Genomic DNA, 22,767 nt, shown 5'->3' on the forward strand with positions numbered 1-22,767 from the left:
GTGGACCCCCTTCCCCCACCCAAGGGCGTCACACCCCCCCCCCCAAAATGCCCATGCCTGATGCATCCTGGCTCGTGGCTCCTCTTGGCCATGAGGCTCTTCCACTGTCTGTGCCCAGCCTGCCCTGCCAACTTTCCAGTCCCCACCAGATTGGCCACGTCATTCCTGCCTCTGGCCATTGGCTGCTCCTCACTCTGCTTACACTTTCTTCATTCTAGACCAGTGGCAGCCACGTACGTGTCTGAATTTATTAACGCGTGGAACACGTGTCTGGGCACAGCTGATCGGCTCTTCTCCAGCTCTTACTTCTTACCCAAGATGTTCAATATGTCTTTTTAATTACATTTTATTTACATCTAATTCTTTTTTTTAATTTTTTTTTTAATGTTTATTTATTTTTGAGACAGAGAGAGACAGAGCATGAATGGGGGAGGGTCAGAGAGAGGGAGACACAGAATCTGAAACAGGCTCCAGGCTCTGAGCTGTCAGCCCAGAGCCCGAAGCGGGGCTCGAACTCACGACTGCGAGATCATGACCTGAGCCGAAGTCGGCCGCTTAACCGACTGAGCCACCCAGGCGCCCCAATTTACGTCTAATTCTTAATTAACATCTTGTCAATAACGTCCTATAAATACGGCTCTCCGTTTTCACTCCAACATCAATCAAATCTGCTTTGCTCCAGGGATTTCAAATAAATGGAGAGCGAGAGAGCAAGTCACACACACACTGAATCACGAACTTTCTTTGCAGCGGGGTCTGAAAACTGGATTCTCCTGGAACTGCGGACTGTGTCCGCACGGTGTGTGACAAGACGCATACCCTGAGGGGCTTGTAAGGCAGGTTCCTACACTCACCCTCCAGAGTACTCCCAGTTCTGTCAACGTTTTCCAGGTTCTCCTGAAAAAGCAACCCACCCTTCTTCCCCAGAAGACACTTCATTCAGTGGCCCGGTTTTCTGATCAACCTTTCACCCCACTTACCGTGATACATACACATTTGTGCACATCATTTCTACTCTGAGCTCATGCCTTTAATTGGCCTGGTTGCGGGACGCCTGGGGGGCTCAGTAGGTTAAGCATCCGACTTCAGCTCAGGTCATGATCCCACGGTTTGCGGGTTCGAGCCCCGCCGTCGGGCTCCGTGCTGACAGCTCGGAGCCTGGAGCCTGCTTCGGATTCTGTGTCTCCCTCTCCCTCTGCCCCTCCCCTGCTCGCACTCTGTCTCTCTCTCAAAAATAAATAAACGTTAAGAAAAAAATGTAATTGCCCTGTTTGGTTCTGTCTGCTTCAGCTAAGTGGGTGGCCCAGGAAACTGGGGTGCTTTGGTTTAGTGGAGATCTATACACACATGCTCACGCACACACACACACAGCACATCGCTGTCACCGAGATAACCTCCCCGGCCGATTTCCTCATCTGCAAAGTGAGCATGTTGGGGATCCCCAAAGGCCCCCCAGCTCCCACTCTGCACATGCTAAAGGAGGCGGCTGCTGGAACGCCTTCCCACACTGCAACCTCCACATCACCCAGGAGGATGTGGTCTTGCCTCTGTCTGGCCAAACACACTGCTAAAAAAGCCCCATGGGGGATGCCTGGGTGGCTCGGCTGGTCACGTGTCCGACTCTTGGTTTTGGCTCATGATCTCACCGTTTCGTGAGTTCGAGCCCCATGTCGGGCTCTGTGCTCACAGTGTGGAGCCGGCCTGGGATCCTTTCTCTCTCCCTCTCCCTGCCCTTCTCCTGCTCGTGCTGTCTCTTTAACTAAATAAATAAACATTAAAAAAAAAAAAAACTCCACGGAAAGGGGTGCAAAGATGGGGAAATGGGCAGTGTGAACCCGTTGTCAGGTAAACGCGGAACTTAAACGTCATTCTTTTGTTAGGAGGACATCAAATTCCTAGAACATCCAACACTTACAAATTCATCTGAAGGCAAAGTACACTTGAAACTGCGGTTGCTGGGGGCACCTGGGAGCCTCAGTCAGTTAGGCATTGGACTTCGGCTCAGGTCATGATCTCACGCTTCGTGAGTTCAAGCCCCATGTCGGTTAAGCACGAGCCCTACTCTCTCTCTCTCTCTCTCTCTCTCTCTCCCTCTCTGTCCCTCACTCACTTGTGCCCTCTCTCTCTCAGAAAAAAAAAAAAAAAAACAAACCTGTGGTTTCTGGACCCACTAATCTGGCTCAGACATTCCGCCACCCAGTCTCGGAGGAAAATCGGGTGACAAAGGTTTAAGAGACGGGGAGCAGGGCTGGACCCTTTGGTCTCAAGCTGGAAGTGTCCCCCAACGCACCGTGGCACAGAGGCAGAACGGTCGCGATAGAGATCACGCAGCCCGCGGAGCAGAGAACGCATCCTCTCTGCCCTTTACAGAAGACGCACTTCGCAGGGTGCCGTACGTCCATCAGACAACCACGGAGAGCCGACCTGGGCCCGAAGGCCACAGCACCTGCTCCGGAGTTCACGCTAACGGCCACGTCCCGCTCTCACCTTTAGTGCCTTCAGAGAGAAGGACCTGGGGGAGGTATCCGGGCGCTGCTTCTCCGATGACAGAGCGTCAAACAACCCATCGATCTTGGCCTGCTCCTCGGGGAGAAACTGTGAACAAAACCTCGGCCCCGACTGGCTTCTGCTGTTGCCCATGTCTCCTTGTATCCGGCAGAATTCTCTACAGAAGACACCACGGCACAGATCACGTCAGAGAGGTCAGAACACAGTCGTCATAGAAAATCAACGTTGACAATCACATGGTCAGTCAGTCAGTGCTGAGTTAGCTGCAAAAAGGGGCTGGAACCCCTCAGAGCTAAGCAATGTTCCAAGGTGGTTCAGCAACAGAGTCGATGAAAATAAAGTGGGAAAGCCCGACCCTGGCCCCCTGGAGCATACTCATGACAGCCAAGCAGTCTGGACCGCGTTATTTGAAAACACGGTTCTAAAAAAAAAAAAAGAAAGAAAGAAAACACGGTTCTAAAACTCATTGTCACTGAAAAGGTAGAAAAATCAGTATGTTAATTGAAATGCTCGTATTTTTTAAAACCTGACTTGAAAAACGTCTGGAAGGCTGGATGATCACACGTATTTGAATCAAAGCAGCGCCTTAAAAATACCACCTATAAAGTGAACGTGGGACTGGACAGGCGTTTCCCTGTGATCCTGGATCTGCCCCCAGCTGGGGGGTCAGAAAAGCAGGGTCAGGGCCACCTGGGTGGCTCAGTCGGTTAAACGTCCGACTTCGGCTCAGGTCATGATCTCGCGATTCATGGGTTCGAGCCCCACGGTGGGCTCTGTGCTGACAGCTCGGAGCCCGGAGCCTGCTTCGGATCCTGTCTCCGGCTCTCCCTCCCCTGCACGCACACGCTCTCACTCTTTCTATAAACAAATAAACATTAAAAAAAAGAAAGAAAAGCAGAGAGAGGAAGAAAAGCCTCTCAGGAGGCCAAGTGCTGTGGCTCATTCATTCCGTCCTTCGCCTTTGCTTGAGACACAGGCTTGAGACACAGGCACCGTCTCCCGCAGCCCAGGAGAGAGCAGCCTTGGGCCAGGTGGAGCCCGGGAGGGGGGAGGGGGAAAAGGGGAAAGGGGAGGGGGAGGGGGAAAAGGGGAAAGGGGAGAGGGAGGGGGGAGAGGGGAAAGGGGAGGGGGGAGAGGGGAAAGGGGAGCGGGAAGGGGGGGGAGGGGGGAGGGGGAGGGCAGGCCACCAAGACCTGGCTGACCTCAAGGGGAAACGGGGTACAGTAGGGATTCTTCTTTCTTTCCTCTAGAGGAGAGATTCACACAACGTGAAACTAACCATTTTCAAGAGACCCAATTTGGTAGCATATTCAGCTCATCCGCAGTGTCGTGTGACCACCACCTCTACCCGGTTCCAACACACCTCTGTCACCCCGAAAGGAAACCTCGTCCCCCTTGGCGCTCACTCCCTGCCCCCTCCCCCAGCCCCCGGACGCCCCCTATGGCCGTCTCCACGGGCGTCCCTGTTCTGGACGCTCATGTACGTGGAATGACACAATCTGTGGTCTCCGGGGTCCGGTCTCCTTCCCTCAGCACAGTGTTTTCGAGGCTCATCCGCACCGTGGCACAGGCCACTGCATCATCCCTTCCCACGGTTGAATTACTCTGCGGGGATACGGGAGATCGCGTTTGGTGTATCCGCGCATCTGTCCTTGGACGTCGGGGCTGCGTCTGCCTTTTGGGGGTCGCGAATGCCACCGCTACGAACATAGTACACAGATACTTGTTCGAGTCCCCGCTTTCAGATTTCGGGGGCACATACCTAGGAACCGAGTTGCTGGGTCATACGGTAACCCGACGTTCCACTTCTGAGGAACCGCCGAACTGTTTCCCATTTTCCACCCCAGCAGCAAAGCAGGAGGGTTGCAATTCCTCCATATCCTCTCCAACGCTACTGGTATTTTGGTATCTTTTTTCCCAACAGCCACCGTGGCAGGGGGACCCATGTGCCCCAAAGAGGACCCCAGTAAGGACTCAGACAGGGACCGCAGCGCGCTTACAAAGGCAGCTGGAAACGAGGGCAAGCAGAGCCCAGTCTGGGGCTGTCACTCACAGGCCAGCCGATCTAAATGCTTCCACTTCTCAAGTTTCTCAGCAGCCTGAGAGCCACCCCCCACGCCCCCGCACTCAGCCTTTGGGTTCCAAGGCTACTCGGTCCTCCTGACCTTCCTAGAACTGGCATCACCTTAACTGAAATGGAGCATAGGCCCCTCCCCCCCCGGCTCTGCTCACACTGCCCCCCCCCCCACCTCCTCCAGGCTCATGCCTGACTTGCCTGCTCAAACCTGGAAGTCACAGAGACTCTGCCCGACAACCACCTGCCTAGCACCCGAGCAACCCAGAGCAGGCAGGCAGGATGCCTGTCCGATGCCCGTCACATCCCTGGCCGGCCTCTCGGGGGGACCGGCCCAGCCTCCCGCTGCCCTGCGGGCTCCCACATGTCTATTCTGGGAAGCCAGCCTGGCCCGAGTACCCCCCGCCCCCGCCCCGGCGGGACGCACTCCCCACCCTACGGCACTCACGGGCCTCTTGGATCGGTGCCACGTGCTCTACCCCCACGACCGGTCCCCTGCCCAAGGACAAGCTCCGGGATGCCACCTCTATGCCCCACGGTCCGCCAGGGACTCCGCACGCGCAATTCCGTTTGCCGAACCGTCCCGCCTGGAGAAGAAAACAAACCCAGAAGCCACCAGGGAGAGCCACCAGCAAGGATGGGATCCCCAACGGACACCACCCCCCGGCCTCTCTTTACCAGCGATGCTATCTGATTGCCCCGCGTTCCAATTCCCCAAATCCTGAGAAAGCCTCCTCCCTGCTCACCGCCAAGGAATCGCCCTGCCAGGGGGAGGCCAGCCTCTTTAAGAGGGACATCTGGAGCTGAAAGCCCACCAGCATTTAAACGCCACTCCTCGGAAGTTTCCGAAGTTTCCAAACGTTCCAGGTGAGGGAACAGTGTACCTAGAGGCTGTGCCACGAAGGGGCCACAGGCCCCGCCTCCCAGGCCCTTCTTCTTCGTCTAACCCTGCAGTAAGTGACTCATCGTCCCCTGGGCCAGACCCCATCAGAGTGCGGGCAGACACAGAGAAGCCTCAGGCAGGCGCTAGGCTGCAGGAACTTCCCATCACACAGGGACAGACAGATAAGTGCTGCAGGGGTCAGATGGGATCGAAAGGAGAACACAAGGCAGGAGAAAATGTCCCGAAGGACACGTCCCAGCTGGGTCTCCAGGCTCCCACAGGGGGCTACCCTGGGAAGTGGGGACAGTGGGCACAAAGGTGCAGGGGGGCGGACTAAGATCGCTGAGGGGAACCAGCGGGGCTCCGGAGTCAGGGGGCCCTCCTCGTCTGCCTCCACTCACCTCTGCCCCCCACCTTCTCCTCTGTCCCACGGGAACACGTCCCTCCACTGTTGTCTGAAAACACAGCAGGACGGAGTGGCCCGGCCAGATCTCCCGGGGGCCCAACCGGCTGTGAGGAAGGAACAGGGCTGGGCGAGCCGGCAACATTGAGGACAGGAGAGGTGTAGACCATCAGCAGGGGGCTGGGCACAGGCCAGCGCCAGGAGACAATGGGAAAGGCCCAGAAGTAGGGCCAACCGGCAACACAGGTTTCTTCAAGTGGGAGGGAGAAGGGTGTGCATAGCTGCTTCTGGCAGGACTCCAGGCCTGGAGTCACATGGTGGGGAGGACATCAGCCTCAGAACATCCCCCGGCCCCCCATCCCACTGTGCTTGGCGCCGGCCGAGTGCCGGTGAACAGACACATCTGAAACAGTTCCAAGGACAGGCCCCCCTCCTCTGAAAGAAGGCACAACAACGGCACCAAGTGTCCCGCAGTTCATCTGGCCTCGCCTAGGTCACTACGATCTTGCCAAGTCTTCCTCACCAACTCTGGAGAAGAAATGAAGGCCTTCGATGCGTCCTTCTCCCCAAATACAACCTCCTGAACTGTCTTCCCTGGCGGTGGTTTTCTCGTGAGACCCTCGCGGTACGTAGGACAGCCTCTTTGCCTGGCAACCCGACGCTGGCCTGAGTCTTCGGTAGGCTCACAGAGACCAAGTTCTCTTTCAGCAGGAAGCACCTAGATGTCACTTTCAGACCGCTTACATCAGCGGTTCCCATCTGGGGGCCATTGTGTCCCCTAGGGCACATCTGGCAGTGAGGTCCGGCTGCTGATGCTGACTGACGTCTAGGGGGTAGGAAGCAGGGGTGCTAAATCTCCTACACTGCACAAGACAGCCCCCCACGACAAACTACCTGCCCCCAAATGCTACAGGGCTGAAGGTGGGAAACTGGCCTTGCAGTTTCGGGGCAGTGGGGCGGAGCCCAAGTGCACAGATAATCCTGAATGCTTGCTTCTCAGCTCAAGGGCCTGAGCGCTTAAGTCACGTTGCAAGCCACGATGGACAGACCCAAGTTCAAGTTCAGACACTGGCTGGTTTTATAACTACGGGCAAGTTACTAAGCCTCTTCCAACCTTAGTAAAATGAGGGAAGTGCTACCAGCCCCATCATGAGGAAGAAACGATTAAATGAGGCAACACGGGGCTCTCTGGGTGCCAGAAATGGAGACAGATGGGCCCAAGCAACGCAAGTTTGAGTCCCTCCCCAGGAACAATGGAAGCAGCCCGGCCTGGAAGCAAGGAACCCCCTCAGTGTTGGGGGACAGCCAGGAGCAGTCTTCCCGCAGAACGGAGCCGCAGATAGCACAGTCAGTCCTCACAGCCTCCCCCGCTGGCCTCTGTCCTGGGTGCTCTCCCCTCTGGCTGCCAACATCCAGCCCCTGCCTCCAAGGGGCCACTGTCCTGAGGGCAGTCACCTGGCCCTCAGTGCCCCCTTTCTGGGAAGGCCCCCAACCACCTCATCAGGACATACAGACTTCAAGCCCTGCTTACATCCCAGAACCAGCGGCCCTCTGCGAAGGGTCAGCTCAGGCCTGGGCCCGCCGTCAGGCTGCGCGCAGTCCCTGCTGGCCGGAAGGTGACCTGTCCTGCTTCTGCCCAAGGCTGGCTTCCCTTCCTCCAGGGAGCCCCACTTGGCTTATCTGCAGGGCTGTTAGCCCTGGGGCGCTGTTTTTCTCCCCTCTGTGAACTCAGCCACCAGCTCCACTACCCCCCCACCCCCACCCCACAGAGCTAGTAAGTTGTGGTCAGAATACAAGATCCCCCACTCCCACCCCCAGTCCAACATACCCAACCCCCCCCTCCCCCGCCCATCTCCTTCTCCCACAGATGCTCCCCAGTTCTTCCCGCGTCTATGCCGCCTCTACCACCGTCCTTCCCGGAGATCGGGCCTCAACCCAGGGGATCCCGGGGTAAGTAAGCACCTGCTGGGACCCTCTGATCTTAACCACACGAAAGGCAGAAGACGCGGGGTGATTTTGTGCTCCGACTGACCACGCGGGGAGGCCCTCCCTCCCTCGCAGCTGTCCTCCCAAACCCCTCACCTCTCCCGCCCTGGGGCCCAGAGGGGTGGGCGGCCAGAGAGGGGCAGGGCCCAAGCCCACTCCGGGCACCGTTCTCTCCCGGGCCCCGGGCCTTCGCCCCAGACCCCTCCCCTGGCTCAGCTGCTCGCTCCGGGCCGCCGGGCCAGCGCCCCCCGCCCAGCTCCCAGCGGAACCTGCCTTTCAGGTCTCCGGCATGGATTTTCCTCCGGAGCAGCCCGCCCCCGTTGCCAGGCGACAGCGCTGACGGGCAGCTATTTGCCCCAATAGCAGACATGGAAGCCGAGGGGGCCGAGCCCTGTAAAGAAGTCAGCCAATAGGCATGCACCTCATGGCGCTTCGGCGGGCGGGGCTAGGGGCGGGGCCAGCAGGCCGGAAGGAGCACCCGGGAGCGGCAGGATTCCCGCGGGAGCGGCTGCAGAGGAGCAGGGAGGGCGGGCAGGAGAGCGAAGGGGCAGGGTTGGGGCGGGAGGCAACGAGGAGCACCTGGGGGGGAGGGGGGGCGTGGGAGAAGCTGGGACGTGGCTGGGATGAGGGAGTAGCTGGGAGAGAGGAGAGTGGGCCCAGTGGAGACAATGAGGGAAGAGGCAGGTAACTGGCTGCGGATCCAGACCCAGGCGGCTCCCCTGTGATACCCCTAACCCGCAGCTTGGGTGCCAGCCCTCCCCTGCCCTCCCCCAGGTAACCGAGTCCTCTGCCCGCGTTCACTAACTCATCCTTCCCAGCGGTGTTTAACCCGTGCTCATATCCGTTCCAGCCTGACCCACTGTCCCTGACCCCACGCCCTTCTCCACCAATACCCCCACCCCCCTCGCTCCACTCCAGAATGTTTCCAGACTGTTATCCCAACTCGTTCACTTTCCATTCCTTCCTCAAACCCCTGACACCTGGCCCCAGGGGCCCTGTCCCTAAATACAGCGGGCACTTTCAGTCCTCGCATGCATGCCTTATTAAAGCCCTCCTTTCTGGGCTTCTAGGTCGCTAGTCCCTGGCCTCTCTCTTCCCCTCTCCCAGGAAGTTTTCACCGAGCCCCTGCTGACTTCTGCTCTGCGGGAGGCCCTCTCCGTGTTCTCCCCATGCACCCCTTCCAGAGATAACAGCCTTCCTCATGACTTCACTTCCTGCTGTCCACTGTGCTGACCCCCAAGCCTGCACTTTGACCCCATATGCTCTTAGCTTAGCAGGCATCTCTGCAAGGCTGTACCTCAAAGCCAGCCCAGCGGAACCCAAACTCAGCCTCTTCCCTCCAAAACTGTTCCTCTCTACCTCCTTCCTCAGTACATGTCAACACCTGCCACGCCTCCTCGTCCCTCTTTCCCCAGGTTCTGTTTTACCTCCAAGACAGGTCCTGCATCGACCCCTTTCCCTCCATGTCCCCGGGAGCCCCCTCACCCAGGCCAGACTTCAGTAACAGCCTCCTCCTGGCCCCTTTGCCTCCTCCAACCCCCGCCCTACCCAATCAAGGGAGCACTTAACTGGCAAATACCTATCTTGCCCCCTAGAGACGGAGAACTAGGATTGCGGGATCAGCTGGGCCACTCATCAGGCCCCAATGACAGACACAGACAGATAAAGCCAGCTGATGCTTTTTACCGATCCTAAAATTCACAAGAAACGTTCTTTCTCAAGGACGCGTGTCTGTACCTGTAAAGTACCATAAAGATCCCTTTGAGTCGTGAATGTTTCACTCCAAAAGAACTTAAAACTCCGAAATCATAGATCAGCCCAAACTTTGCTGTTGACGCTCTCTCAGTGAGCATGAAAACTTCCCGCTCCCGCCCGGAGAACCTGAGTCAACTTTGCCAGATTTCCAACCCAGGCGCCGAGCTCCAGAATGGCGTTGTGGTTCCCGAGAGAACAGAGCCGCTGCTGCCCTTTGGAGCCCAGACCTGATGCTGGTCCCTTCCACGTGGCCCTGCTTGGCACCAAGGCCTGCTGCTTTCCAACTGCACCCAAACCCCACTTTTCCACAAAACCCTCTGAAAGCTCACGCTTTACCTTTGTCAGGGGAGCTGCCCAAAGTTCCTGGGGCACTGGGTTCACAAAGCCGCCTTGTCAGATTGCGGGGTTGGTCCTGGTGGAGGCTGTCATGAGGCAACAGGTGGGAGAGAAGGGAACACACAGCATGTCTAGGCTTCGGAAGGACTCAGAAGCCATCTGAACATTCTCCCTTCTTGTGTCAAGGGTCTCCTGCCTTGCCAAGCTCTTTCTGCCCAGCCTTGCCTCCACCCTCCCTACCACTCACTTACCCCTTGGCCATTTTCCAGCTGGGAACCCGGCGAGGGGAGTTCCTTCCTGCTTCTAGCCCTGCCTGAGGGCTGCACGTGGCTGATGACAACCTGTAAAGCACGGTCCCTCGTGGCACGACTGGCCTGAGCACCAAGGAGAAGCTGTCCAGGAGAGGCAAGTGTCCCAAAGCCCAGCGACACCGGTGAAGGATCCCCACTCTCCAGCTCATTCGGGTTAGGTTTGTGCCACCTGCAGCCAAGGCAGCGGAAGGATTGGATCCCCCTGTGCTTACACACACGAGCAGGCTCAGAGGGATAAAAAGCAGACCTACTCACGGTTGGTTTGATAGTGTTCTGGCCTCAAGAGCCAGGGACACCCCTGCGCCCATTGTCTGCACCGCCCGCCCCCCCCACAACCCCCGCTGTGCTTTGGCCTCAGAAAACCCTGCAGTAATATTCACGGTGGCTACACCATGCACAGAGTCAGTCTGCTTACCATCACCACGAGCTGGCAATTCTAAGCAACATCGGTGATATAACTGTCCTCCGTGAAAAACGCTTTTACTGGTCTAAGCACTAAAGTAGGGGCTCGCTGGGGCACCTGGGTGGCTCGGTCGCTTGAGCGTCCCACTTCAGCTCAGGTCATGATCTCACAGTTCGTGGGTTCGAGCCCCCCATCAGGCTCTGTGCTGATGGCTCAGATTCTGCGTCTCCCGCTCTCTCTGCCTCTCCCCCACTCATGCTCTGTCTCAAAAATAAATAAACATTAAAAAGAAAATTTAAACTAAGGGCTAGCTGACTTGCCCTGTGAAAGGCCAGGTAGTAAATGTTTTTAGGTATTTCAAGCCATTCAGTCTCTCACAACTACTCGATTCCGTGGTCATTGCACAAAACAGCCACAGACAGTACACGAACCATCGAACGTGGCTGTGTTAGGCTAGGACTTTAATGACGGACACTGAAATTTGAATTTCATATAACTCTCACACATCATGAAAAATTCTTTTGATCCCCCCCCCTCCAACCATTGAAAATGTGAAGATCATTCATAGCTCACTGGCTGTACAAAAACAGGCAGCCAGCCAGATTTGGCTCACAAGTTAGTACGGTTAACCGTCGTGCTTTAGTAATATTTATATAAGCTTGAAATTTGCACATTTGTATGGCATACCCTTTAAAAGCTGGGTGTTTGGGGGAGAACTCCCCTTCGTAGGTCTGGCTCCCCCCCCCCCCCATGGCCTCAGCTGTAGGTGCTCATTTCAAGAGTAAGTTTGAAATATCGGGAATTTTCCAAACTCACTTAGGATGTGGCTTGTACCCCGGCTTCTCCTGGGGTACATTTTCTTGTGTTAAAAGAGCGGATTTGAAGGAAACGTTGGAAGCCTAGTGATCGCCAACGCCAAGAAACAGACCTTGGGCTACTTTGATGAGCTTATGCTGCATGACCCCTGGAGCTTTTGTGATGAACAATTCTCAACAACAGAGCAGGCTAAAAGCCTTTGGAATGAATCCCAAACACACAAAGGCATGAGCAGTTTTTCCGTTTCTGGAATGTCCTACGTAATGAAATTTGTATCAATCTGGGTCAAACGTAGGCTCGCGTCTAAAGCTTGCCCTATTTGTGGAGCTACGTGTCACGAAAGAAATTTAGGAATAAAACAACTACATACATACGATTGACTCAATAATACATGTAGGAGAAGAGGCGAATCTCCCCTTCAAAACAACCCCAAAAACCAAAAAATCCCAATAATTTATGTAGATGCTCTGTAGTCAAGGAGGTGGAGCCTAACTTGCCTGCACACGGACTTCCTTCCAAAGGGGACAGGATGAACGTGGGAGCCGGGTTAACCCTGCCGTGAAGAAGTCTCACCAAAACGACCTCGGCCACGTGATCAAGGTCAACATCAACCGCGATGAGTTGGGTTGGTGGCACGGGCCCTTCTGACCAGAGGGCCTCTCTGTTCCACTGCCTGGCACACCCTTGGACTACCTTCCCTCCTGTGAGCTCACATCTCCACTCCAGGGAGAGTTAATCCCTCCCAGAAGGGGGGATCTTAAGGGCTGTGGAGTTGAGGGGAAATCTGAAGGGACTCGCTGGGGGCTGAGGCCGTTTCCCCAGGAGTAAGTGGGGAGCCAGCCTCTCACCTCAGGACCGGGGCTAGGGGAGTGGCGGTCCCCCCACGGGCTCCAGCCAATGCCCACGTCACACGTGCATTACCAGAGGTGTAGGCCCGGCAGAGAAGGGTCTGCTCCTGGCAGTGACCGTCCCGCCACCCCACTGCTCATCAGACGTGCAGGATCTGGGCCAGGATTCAGAATGCAAAGTGAGCACAGCCACCTGGGGTCACCGGGGTCCAGCAAGGACAGACTGCAGGGGCGTGAGCCCGCCCCGGGGCAGACTGGGAGCCACCAGCCAAAGGCCGGGCAATGCCCAGTCGGGGGGAGTTGCAGTGGGCCAGGAAGGCTTCCAAGGATGCACCGAAGTGGACCTGAGATCAAGATCAGCTGTGAACACGGGCTGGGCCCAGATGGCCCAAAGCCAGCTGGCCACAGAGGGGAGGGTCAGAGCCAGACACGGGGACACGGGGATAGAAGGAGAGGGGGGCAGGGAGGGAACAGAAGCTGTGTTACTGGCTTGAAGGTGGAGGAAGGATTTCCAGAAGCCAGAAAAGGCAGGGGAGAAATTCTCTGGAGCCTCCAGCAAGAACACAGACCTGCTGACATCTTGGTCTCAGACACGTGACCTCCTGAACCGTAAGGGAGTGAGTTACTGCTCTCTTAAGCCACTAAAGGTGGGGTAGTTTGCTCCAGCAGCCATGGGGGGTGGGGGGAGCACAGATAACCTCTCCTCCCTCCGTCCCTCAGCTGGGAGCCTGCAGGGGTCAGAAAGCAGGGGGGCCAGAGGTAGCCAATCAAGATACAAGATGCCCAGTTAAATTTGAATTTCAGATCAACAGTCACTGTTTTTGGTAGAGTCTCCAATGTTGCAGGGGACCTACTACGTACACTAAAAAGAAATTATTGATACAAATGTTACTGGGCATCCCGGTTTTATCCCGCAACCCTAGTGACAGCAGCAGCTGTAAGGGAAGAAGGGAGCAAGGAAGACAAACACCACACTCCCCCACCCCACCCCCCAAATGTCCACAGCAGGCTCTAGAAGGGAGAGGGGAAGATTTAATGTTGAATGAAGGTCCAAGCGTTATCAGTCGGGACTGGACATTTTTCAGTGCTAAACTGAGACCACCAGCAATCTAAAAGTGACCCGAGACTTAGTTTCCCAAGAATGGAGAAAAAAAAAAATCATGGGGAAGTTCTGGACTTTTCATCCAGGGTCGAGCGGGTTCGAGGGGCGGCAGGAAATAAAAAGGCTATCATGGTTGCACCTGCAAGGCTATCTTGGACCGGTGACAGTGGGACAGAAAGCTCCATCTCTAACTCAAGGTCAAGGGGCAAACAGAAGCAGCCATGATGAAGGGTCCTGTGTTTGCTTCGCATCTGGTCTGGCCCCACCCCTCACCCCTGCTGGGTTAGAGTCACTGCAGCGAAGAAAACTGGCTCTTTCATTTTCCAAACCCAGACCTGTCACAGCGAATGAGGCCATGTGCCCACAAGGTGGCGCCCACGATCACTGTAAGATTCTTTGCTACAGTCCTGTGTGTTTTCAGGGGAGCCTGGCTGGCCTAGGTGGAACACGTGACTCTTGATCTCAGGGTTGTTAAGTTTGAGCCCCAGGTTGGGGGTAGAGTTTACCTAAAAATAAACTCTTTAGGGGTGCCCGGGTGGCTCAGTCGGTTGGTCATCGGACTCTTGATTTACAAAGTATAGTACACCGGGCACCTGGGTGGCTCAGTCGGTTAAGCCAGCTTGATCTTGGCTCTGGTCATGATCTCACAGTTCATGAGTTCAAGACCCATGTCGGGCTCTACGCTGACGGTGCAGAGCCTGCCTGGAATTCTGTCTCTCCTTTCTCTGTCCCTTCCCCACACATGCATGTGGGCTCGCTCTCTCTCTCTCTCTCTCTCTCAAAATACATAAATAAACTTTCCTGTGCAACCTACAGCCAGTGTCCCCTATGATTAACATCTTACATTAGTATGGCACATTTGTCACCATTAGTGAAGCAATATTGATCCCTCGTTACATGCAGCTCTCCAGACGGGGATGTTTGCTCAGACTCTCCTCGGTTTTTATGACCGGGACAGTTTGAGGCATGCTGGTCAGGTGTTCTGTCGGGTTCCCCTTTATTGGGATTTGCCTGGTGTTTTCCTCATGACTAGACTAGGGTTGTGGGTTTGAGGGGGTGAAGATTTACACCCCTTTGAGGGGTGTAAAGCGTCTGCTCGTCCATCGTATCAAGGACACATGCCATCACTGTGACTTATCTCGGTTGGTGTTGACCTTGGCCAACCACCATCCAGTGTTGACCTGGGTTTCGCCATCACCCAGTCTCTCTCCTTCCTCTTTTCATACCGTGCTCTTTGAATCGTGTGTTTTTCAAAGGTTTGCGCATGGGACGTTTACTTGGGGCTCTAGTCTCTTCCTGCCTCTCCAATTATCCAAATAAAACTTCATCGGGGCGCCTGGGTGGCTCAGTCCGTTGAGCGTCCAACTTCGGCTCAGGTCATGATCTTGCGGTTCATGACTTTGAGCCCCGCATCAGTCTCTGGGCTGACAGCTCAGAGCCTGGAGCCCGCTTTGGATTCTGTGTCTCTCCCCCCGCCCCGCCCCTGCCCCGCTCGCACTCAGTTTCTCTCTCTCAAAAATAAAAATAAACGTTAAAAAAAATTAAAAAAAAATTTTTTTTTTAAACTTCATCAGTATCCTCAAAGGGGTCATAGGAAGGAGAAGGCAGGAGAGGACAGCCAGAGACCAGCAGTGTGAGAAGGCCCCAGGGGCGCCCTGCCCCTGCCCTGGGAGCAGCGACCCCACACCTGTGCCCTCACACCTGTCACCTGCTTAAAAACCCTTCAGTGACCTCCGCCCTCCTGAGCGGACCCCACGACTCTTCACACCCTGGGTTTGGCCGTTCCCCCCAGCCCACACACACACACACGCTTGCCATCCCACTCTGGGTGACACGGGACACACATGGCCTCTTCACAGTGTTTCGTGAGCCTCGCAGAGTTGGTGACATCCTAGATTCACAACCCACCATGTCTCGCCACGACAAAGCTGCATTTCTGCTTTTGTGGTCCACAGGCCTTTTTCTTCCTCTAAGACCATGAGAGGTGCCAAAACCTCCTCGTTGCTAATCTCCTCTGTGCACAGGCCCAGATGGCAGTGTCTCTACAGCTGAGCTGAGCAAGGCCTGTGTCTCAGCCCGCTCACCTGCGTGGGGCCACCGCGGGGACTGCCTTATATGGTGAAAAGCAGCCCCGGGGCCGGGAGGGCAGCAGGGCTCATAAAGGAAGCCCTCAGTTTCAAAAGAGGCTTTGCACGGATTTTTTGCAGAAGGTCTGGCCTCCAAGCCTGCAGTCTGCTCACTACCTTCCCCGAAGGGACCGTGTATCTATGGCAACCAGGAATTAGGTGTCAAAGAGACTTCCTGTCCGGCAGCTAAAACAAAAAGGGGGGGGGGGGGGGACAGAACAGGCCTCCAGGAACCCACCCCCAAGAACGCTGTGCGGCGGGGACGAGGCGACATTGGCCACAACCACGCCCAGGGCCGCGGGGCACAGGTTCAGGGGCTGCTGCCAACGGGATGTGTGGTGCCCGTGAAAGATACCAGACTTCAGCGACGGGGTGGGGTCTTTTCCTAATTTTTAAAATGGTGTGAGAAGACGGTTTTAACCGTCAACTCTCTCAGTAAGTTGCATTTTCTAGAACCCCGAGGAGGGCTTCCTGTATGGGAAACGGCATCCTGAGCCTGGCTTCCCTGGAGGAGACCAGTCCCTTAGGGTAAGTTTGTCACATCATTCACTCGCTCAGCCCGTCTCCTGCGCCCCTGCTGAGTGCTAGACACTGTGCTAAGGGCTCGGGGACACAGAAGCGAGGCCTGCGCGGCTCAGAAACAGTAAAGTGTCCCTGCCCCCGGGGCCCGCGAAGCAGGCCCCGGGGATCCCAGAATGCCGCCCCACTCCTGACCCCTCCCTGAGCCCACCCGCAAACAAACCGGAGGCAGGGTCGGGGGACAAGAATCAGGACCACGCGGAGAAGGTGCTGGCGTGCGAAGCTGCTGTCCCCAGTCGGAGCACTCAGGGGCACCCCTGCAGCCTAACGCCCCACTCCTGAGTGTCCCCCAGCCCCCCCCCCCGCCCACCCATCTGTCCTTCCATCCATCCCAGAGGTACTTAGCCCCCACTGCCCCTTGGACTCCCTGGAAAGATTATGAAAATTCTTTAACCTAAGAGGAACAAAGCAGAATAAAACAAACCCTCCTCTACCCACCGCCTAGATCTAGCAACTGTTAACATTTTGCCCTATTTCCTACGGCTGCCGGTATCTGAAAGGAGACCGGAGTCGTCCTGACCCTCAGCCCTAAATAGGCCCATCTCCGTCCCTGTGAAATAGGACACTTGTCACCCAACCACGATACCGTTAACAAAAATCCTGAATATCGTCTGACCCTCCATCCGGGGGCTCCGGTTAGAAATGCGGGCTCTGGGGTCTTGCCCCAGACCTACTGAACCAGAATCCGCATCGCAAGAAGGTCCCCAACTAACCTGCGTGCACATTACAGTCCGGAAAACAAACTCGACACCCGGTCTGTTGGGGGCTGAATTCTACGCCTCCCGATTCATAGGCCGAAGCCCCAACCCCAGGACTCAGAATGTGGCCTTAGTTGGAAATAGGGTCAGTGCAGACGTCATCAGTTCAGACGAGGTCATTCCGGAGCAGGGTGGGCCCCTAATCCAGCGTGACTGGCGTCGTTTTAAAATTTGGACACAGACAGACGCACACGGGGAGGACGACGCGAGGAGACGGGGAAAAGGGCGGCCGTCCACAGGCTGAGGGGCGCCTGAAACAGAGATCCTCACGGCCTCAGAGGGACCAGCGCTGCTGACGCCACCGTGATTCTGGACCCCAGGCCTCCAGAGCGGAGAGAGAGGACGCTTGCGCCGTTTCAGCCAGAGCTTGGGGTCCCGAGCCACAGCGGCCCCGGGACACCATGCGCAGCCCATACTCTAAACCTCGCCTGCAGGGTTTTTTTTCAACGACCCAAGGCTGAGCCCATGCTGGAAGGTTCTGACAGAGCCCGTCTGGGTGTGGCTTAGACTGTCCCTCACGCCGCTGGCAATTCTCAGCTGCAGCCTGCCTGCTTTCCCAGTTAACCTTGACAAAGTGGGCCGGGGAGGAGGGGGTCCCCCACCTGCTGCGGGGGGCTTTGCGAAGAAGGGCTGGCAGGTTATCTGGGGAGAGAAATACCCAACCTCAGGGTGGGGACCCTCAGAGCTGTGGCCCTCAACGTGTGGTCTTGGGCCTGCAGCATCCACATCACCTGGGAGCTTGTGGGAAACGCAGGTGCAGGTACCCGCCCCCCCCCCGAAGACGTCCGGAATCAAGAGGCTGGGGGCGCCCAACAAGCTATGTTTTAAGGAACCCTCCCTGCAATTCTGATGCATGCCCGAGCCTGAGGAGCAGAGCCTTAAAGAAACAGGGGCCAGGGCGCCTTGGGGGGGCTCAGTCAGTTAAGCGTCCGACTCGAGCTCAGGTCATGATCTCGCGGTTTGTGGGTTCGAGCCCCGCATCAGGCTCTGTGCTGACAGCTCGGAGCCTGGAGCCTGCTGTGGATTCTGCATCTCCCTCTCTCTCTGCCCCTCCCCTGCTCGTGCTCTGTCTCCCTCTTTCAAAAATACATAAACATTAAAAAAATTTTTTTAATTAAAAAAAAAAAAAGAAAAGCACGGGCCTGAACTCTGGATGTGTTCTGACAACCTCCATCCATGCCAGCCCGTGGGGACCTTAAGAGCACCCGCGCTCTCTCCGTTGAGGTGGAAAGCAGCAAAATCCCCCATCAATAGCCGCAGGCTGGGTATCTCCTTCCCAGACCCCCAAACTGGCATCTCCATTCAACTGATGGCTCCCGGACGTTCACTCTATTAACTTGTGTGGTGAATCATCCACACGGCCAGCCAACACGGTAACAATTTCAAACAGTCGGAGAGAGAGAGGATAGAATACAAGGGAAATCCTGACACGCGGTCCCCAGTCCCGCTCCCCCAAGGCAGCCACGACCAGAAGCTTCTGGGGGCTTTGCCCGGAGCCACTCTGTGAATCCACACCCGAGTGCATCCACAGCCCCTTCAACACACACACCGGAAGCCAGCGTCATACCTGGTCTCTTTCCTCCGTGTACCATCCACCCTGGAGCTCATACGACCGTCTGTTTTTATAACGTGCCGCCGTCTGAGAACAGATAACTGAGCCCGTCCCTTACGGACCAGCATGTCGCTTGTTCCCCATCTTTGCCCTTTACGCGCAAGCCTGCATTTCGCGGTCTTGTACATTTTTACACAAAGGGCCCGATGTCGAGCGGCCAGACGTGTGGATTTCACGAGCCAGTTAAAACGTCGAGGGGCTGATACAAAGCGAAAAGGACGTTGAAAAATGAGAATACTCGCATAACTTCTGTTGCATCGAGTAAAATCGTTTCCACACCCGAGTCTCGGGAAGATGAGATTTTTTTTTAAAGAGCCATTAACAGAGCGCGTTGTTTTGTAGGACGCTCGCTTTTCTGGTGCGACTACAGGCCTGGAATGTCTTCACCCTGGACCCTGCAGCTGGTTCCTAACCCTTGCAGATCTGCGGGCAAGTGGGGGCATCGCCTGGTGCCAGAACCTGCGTTTTTTCCCACGTGATTCACGGGCACGTGAAAGTTCGAGAAGCGCTGGGCTAAAGAGGGCTTTGCCAACACCCGCTAAGACCCAGCGAAGGGGTACAGTCAGCATGAACTTGGGGGGGGGGGCAGGGTGTGTGGTCGGACAGCTGGCTGGGGTCCGATTCTGCAGAGTCTGTTTGCGGGACACTGAGAAAGATGCTTCATCTTTCTGAGCCTCAGTCTCCCCATCTTTTTTCCTTGAGTCAATAAGGAAGGGACCCCCGACTCCCTCAGGGGCCATGGTCTTCTGGGCTCCGACCGTCCCAGAAACCCATACGGTCCTACATACTTTAAATTCCGTGGTCATGGGGTGGCCGGGTGGCTCAATCGGTTAAGTGTCTGACTTGGGCTCAGGTCATGATCTCACGGTGCGTGGGTTCGAGCCCCGCGTCGGGCTCTGGGCTGACAGCTCGGAGCCTGGAGCCTGCTTTGGATTCTGTGTTCTCCTCTCTCTCTGTTCCTCCCCCGCTCCTGCTCTGTCTGTCTGTCTCTCTCTCAAGAATAAAAAAAAAAAAAAAATGAAGGTAGGGCAGAGTTGCTTCCCTGGGGGAGGGGCATCCCTTTTGAGTTTCTCCTGACTTCTGGTGGCTCCCAGCGGTCCTCGGTGCCACGGAACTTACAGACGCATCACTCGCCTCTGCTGCCATTGTCACACGGCCTCGTCCGTGTCTGTGACTCCTCTTCTGTCTCCCATAAAGCCACCAGTCATTGGATTCAGGGCCTGTCCTGATCCAGGATGAGCTCATCTCGAATCTTCATTACATCTGCAAAACCTCCATTTCCAAACAAGATCCCATGTACAGGTGCTGGGCAGACACATCTTCTGGGGGGAGGGGTGGCGGGGGGGCCACCGTTCAAGCCACCACAGGTCGGCCTGCAGTTCGCTCCTCTCTGAGGAGCTTATGCTTGTCACACCCCCTCTCATCCGGGAGGATGAGAGGCTGTGTCCTCTGAGATGTCAGTCCTCCGGAAGCTGGCGGGGGCCGCGCTCACTCCGGCTGCGTTGTGCACCGCCCTGACCACAGCCCGCAGCTCTTACACCCACCGGGACACCGAGGGCCACAGACACGCAGCCAGGTGGCTGTGAGGCCTGGCCCCACCCAGCAACCCGCTGATTTCATGGCGCAAACCGGGGCCCCAACATCCAGGGGAGGCCGACAGGGAAGGACGGGCCCCAAATAAAAGGGCGTTCACCTGGCGGTGCTTAGGGAAACACCTCACGACGCCATAGGATCGGGAGCTTGTTTGATGAGCCCCACGGATGAGTGTCCCGAGTCCTCCACGGTCACGTGCGGGAGGCCACCGGAGCTGGGACGCACGCCCGGACACACGCTCTCGGACGGCACAGACGGTCTGCGGGATCCCGTGGGGAGTTCATACAAGCCCGGATGCCCAGGTTGCGTCTACACCAACGGAGTCAGCAGCTCTGGGAGACGGGGTTCAGGCATCGGGGGTTCCCGTGCACAGCAGCATCGAGAACCACGGGTGTGTAACCGAAAGCAGTTGCCGTGCCGGCTGGGGCTTCGTGGGAGGACATGGGGCTCGAGCTCACGACCCCGAGATCAAGAGTCACACGCTCCTCTGACTGAGCCAGCCGGGCGGCCCGTGCATGCTTTTTGGTTAATGTTTTCCCCTGTCCCATGGACACCGACTTCGTAGTTAGAACCCTTACCTTAACGACTCACTTTCCGTGTGACAACTAAGCGTCCCTTACTTGTAGAGAAACATGAAGGTCCTGGGGATTGCTGACCATTTGCCCAGAGGCGCCTCAGGAAGGTCCTGCTTCGGATTCTGTGTCTCCCCCTCTCTCTGCCCCTTCCCTGCTTGTGCACATACGCACTCTCTCTCAAAAATAAATAAACGTTAAAAATTAAAAAAAAAAAAAAGAATTTTCCAACCAAGTTCTGTTCTTTGAGTAAATACGGACGTTGTTATTTGAAAATGTAACAATACCAAGCACGCAAATCACACTAGGTGCCCAGCCATGTTCCAAGCCCTTCGCGGCTCAGAACCGTTTAATTATCCCTCGGGCCACGAGGCAAGTTCAGGCATTAACCAAGCGTTACTGCCCCGAGGACACGGAGGCCAAGAAAGCTTAACTGACCTGCTCAAAATCCCATGAGAATGTCTGAGCTGGGATTTGCTTCTGGAATCTGTGAACTCAACCACTGCCCTTTGCTGCAAAGAAAAGAAAGGACGCACGAAGAGAGGAGAAGCCAGCTCAGCTCAGGAACAGGACCCAAACCCACAGAATTTAAGGGCAGAAATGCCCTTAGCCTGCAGCCTCAGAGGCTCGTTGTGGGCAGTACATCAAGAAAGGGGGCAGGGCAGACCCACTAGCTGTGTGACCGGGCCACTTCTCTGCCTGGCTCAGTTTCCCCGTCTGTAAAATGGGCGGTGATCGCACCCACCTCCTGTTCTAGGCATTAAGGAAAACTCGCAAAATAGCGCCCGGCTCCTCAGTGGCCAGCAGAGGTTGGCTTTCGTTAGTCCGGTTTTTCTGCTCGATTCCACACGCCCAACAAACCACCAGCGCTCCCACGAACCGCGGTCTGGAATGGCGTGAATCTGCGGGGATAACGCAGCCCCCTACCTCAGAATCTGTCCAGGCCGACTTTGTGACAACCGCGTGGGGATCACAGCGGCTTAGGATGTGTGCCTGTGACTTTTAAAAAAACATTTTTTTTAATGTTTCTTTTTGAGAGACAGAGTGCAAGCAGGAGAGGGACAGAGAGAGAGGGGGACCCAGAATCCCAAGCAGGCTCCAGGCTCCAAGCCGTCGGCCCAGAGCCCGACGCGGGGCTCGAACTCACAGACCGCGAGATCATGACCTGAGCCGAAGTCGGACGCTTCACCGACGGAGCCCCCCCAGGCACCCCGATGACCAGGACTTTTTTCAAGGTCATAAAAGGGTTGCAGCTGTATCTGTGGGTCAGTTCTCTCATTTCCACACCAAAGCCCCGAACACGGATTCTGGCAGATGGAAAACTAGGTTTCCTCTCGGAGCCTGTTTCCTCCTCTATAAAATGGGCACAGTGAGAGTTGCCTCCGTTCGTGTCACTCAGGGTGGCGTCAGGGACCAGCAGCACCAGCAAAGGCTGAGATCCGTTAGAAACTCAGACCCTCGGCCACCACCCCCAGAGCTGCCGAATCAGAAGCTAATTTTGCTGGAGATCCTCTGGGGAATTTGCGGGCATGTTACATTTTTGAAAACTCCTACCCTGCCTCGCAGAGTCTCATTTGGAGCAAATAAATTGTAAGGCTCCTGTACATTATTGACTTAGATACAGGTTAGCTCCTTCCCCTTGACCTTCTTTTCTGCCCAAAGGAAGGTAGAAACTCCACCTTGTCCGTCACCTGCAGTCGTGGTGACCCTGGGCGGAGGCTGGTGTCTGTACCTCATAAGCACAAGGTCTCATCCTCCCGGGGGCCCCTCTGGGGTAGAAACTATTGTCCCATGTGACAGACGAGCAAACAGATGCTCAGAGAGGTCCTGTGACTTGCCCACGTTTGCCAAGGCTGAGGCAGGCTGGGGGACGCCGTCTGATGCCACAGCCCTTGTTCTGATCACCACGCCCTCCTCCCCGTGTCCCTCAGCCTGCGCCCTTTGGGACCCCAGGTTTGGTGCCCTCCCTGCTCCCGTCCTCCAGAGACACCTGCAGGTTGGGGAGGCGGCCCGGCCCCACCCCCCCCACCCCCCCCCCGGGGCCACTCTGGGAAGTCTGGACAAACACCCTCCAAGCCAGACCAGCCAGGACCGAAACAAAG

General features: G+C 56.2%; 1 protein-coding gene across 4 annotated transcripts in view; it reads right to left on the reverse strand.

The window, feature by feature from the left end:
• The window catches only part of MEAK7 (MTOR associated protein, eak-7 homolog), a 73,193-nt gene that overhangs the window by 10,275 nt on the left and 40,151 nt on the right, over positions 1–22,767 (reverse strand). Inside the window, exons 1-3 of one of the 4 annotated variants that reach the window (XM_049622716.1) lie at positions 10,197–10,511; positions 9,946–10,031; positions 2,488–2,665 (exon numbers count right to left, since the gene is read on the reverse strand). In XM_049622716.1, the coding sequence (XP_049478673.1) occupies positions 2,488–2,640 (153 nt within the window). In that variant the 5' untranslated portion in view covers positions 2,641–2,665; positions 9,946–10,031; positions 10,197–10,511. Of the gene's footprint in view, positions 1–2,487; positions 2,666–8,127; positions 8,214–9,945; positions 10,032–10,196; positions 10,512–22,767 lie in introns of those variants that run through there. The other 3 variants (XM_049622714.1, XM_049622717.1, XM_049622715.1) reach the window with 3 other exon arrangements.

Source organism: Panthera uncia, assembly GCF_023721935.1.
Source record: "Panthera uncia isolate 11264 chromosome E2 unlocalized genomic scaffold, Puncia_PCG_1.0 HiC_scaffold_20, whole genome shotgun sequence".
In the NCBI taxonomy this organism is placed as follows: domain Eukaryota; kingdom Metazoa; phylum Chordata; class Mammalia; order Carnivora; family Felidae; genus Panthera; species Panthera uncia.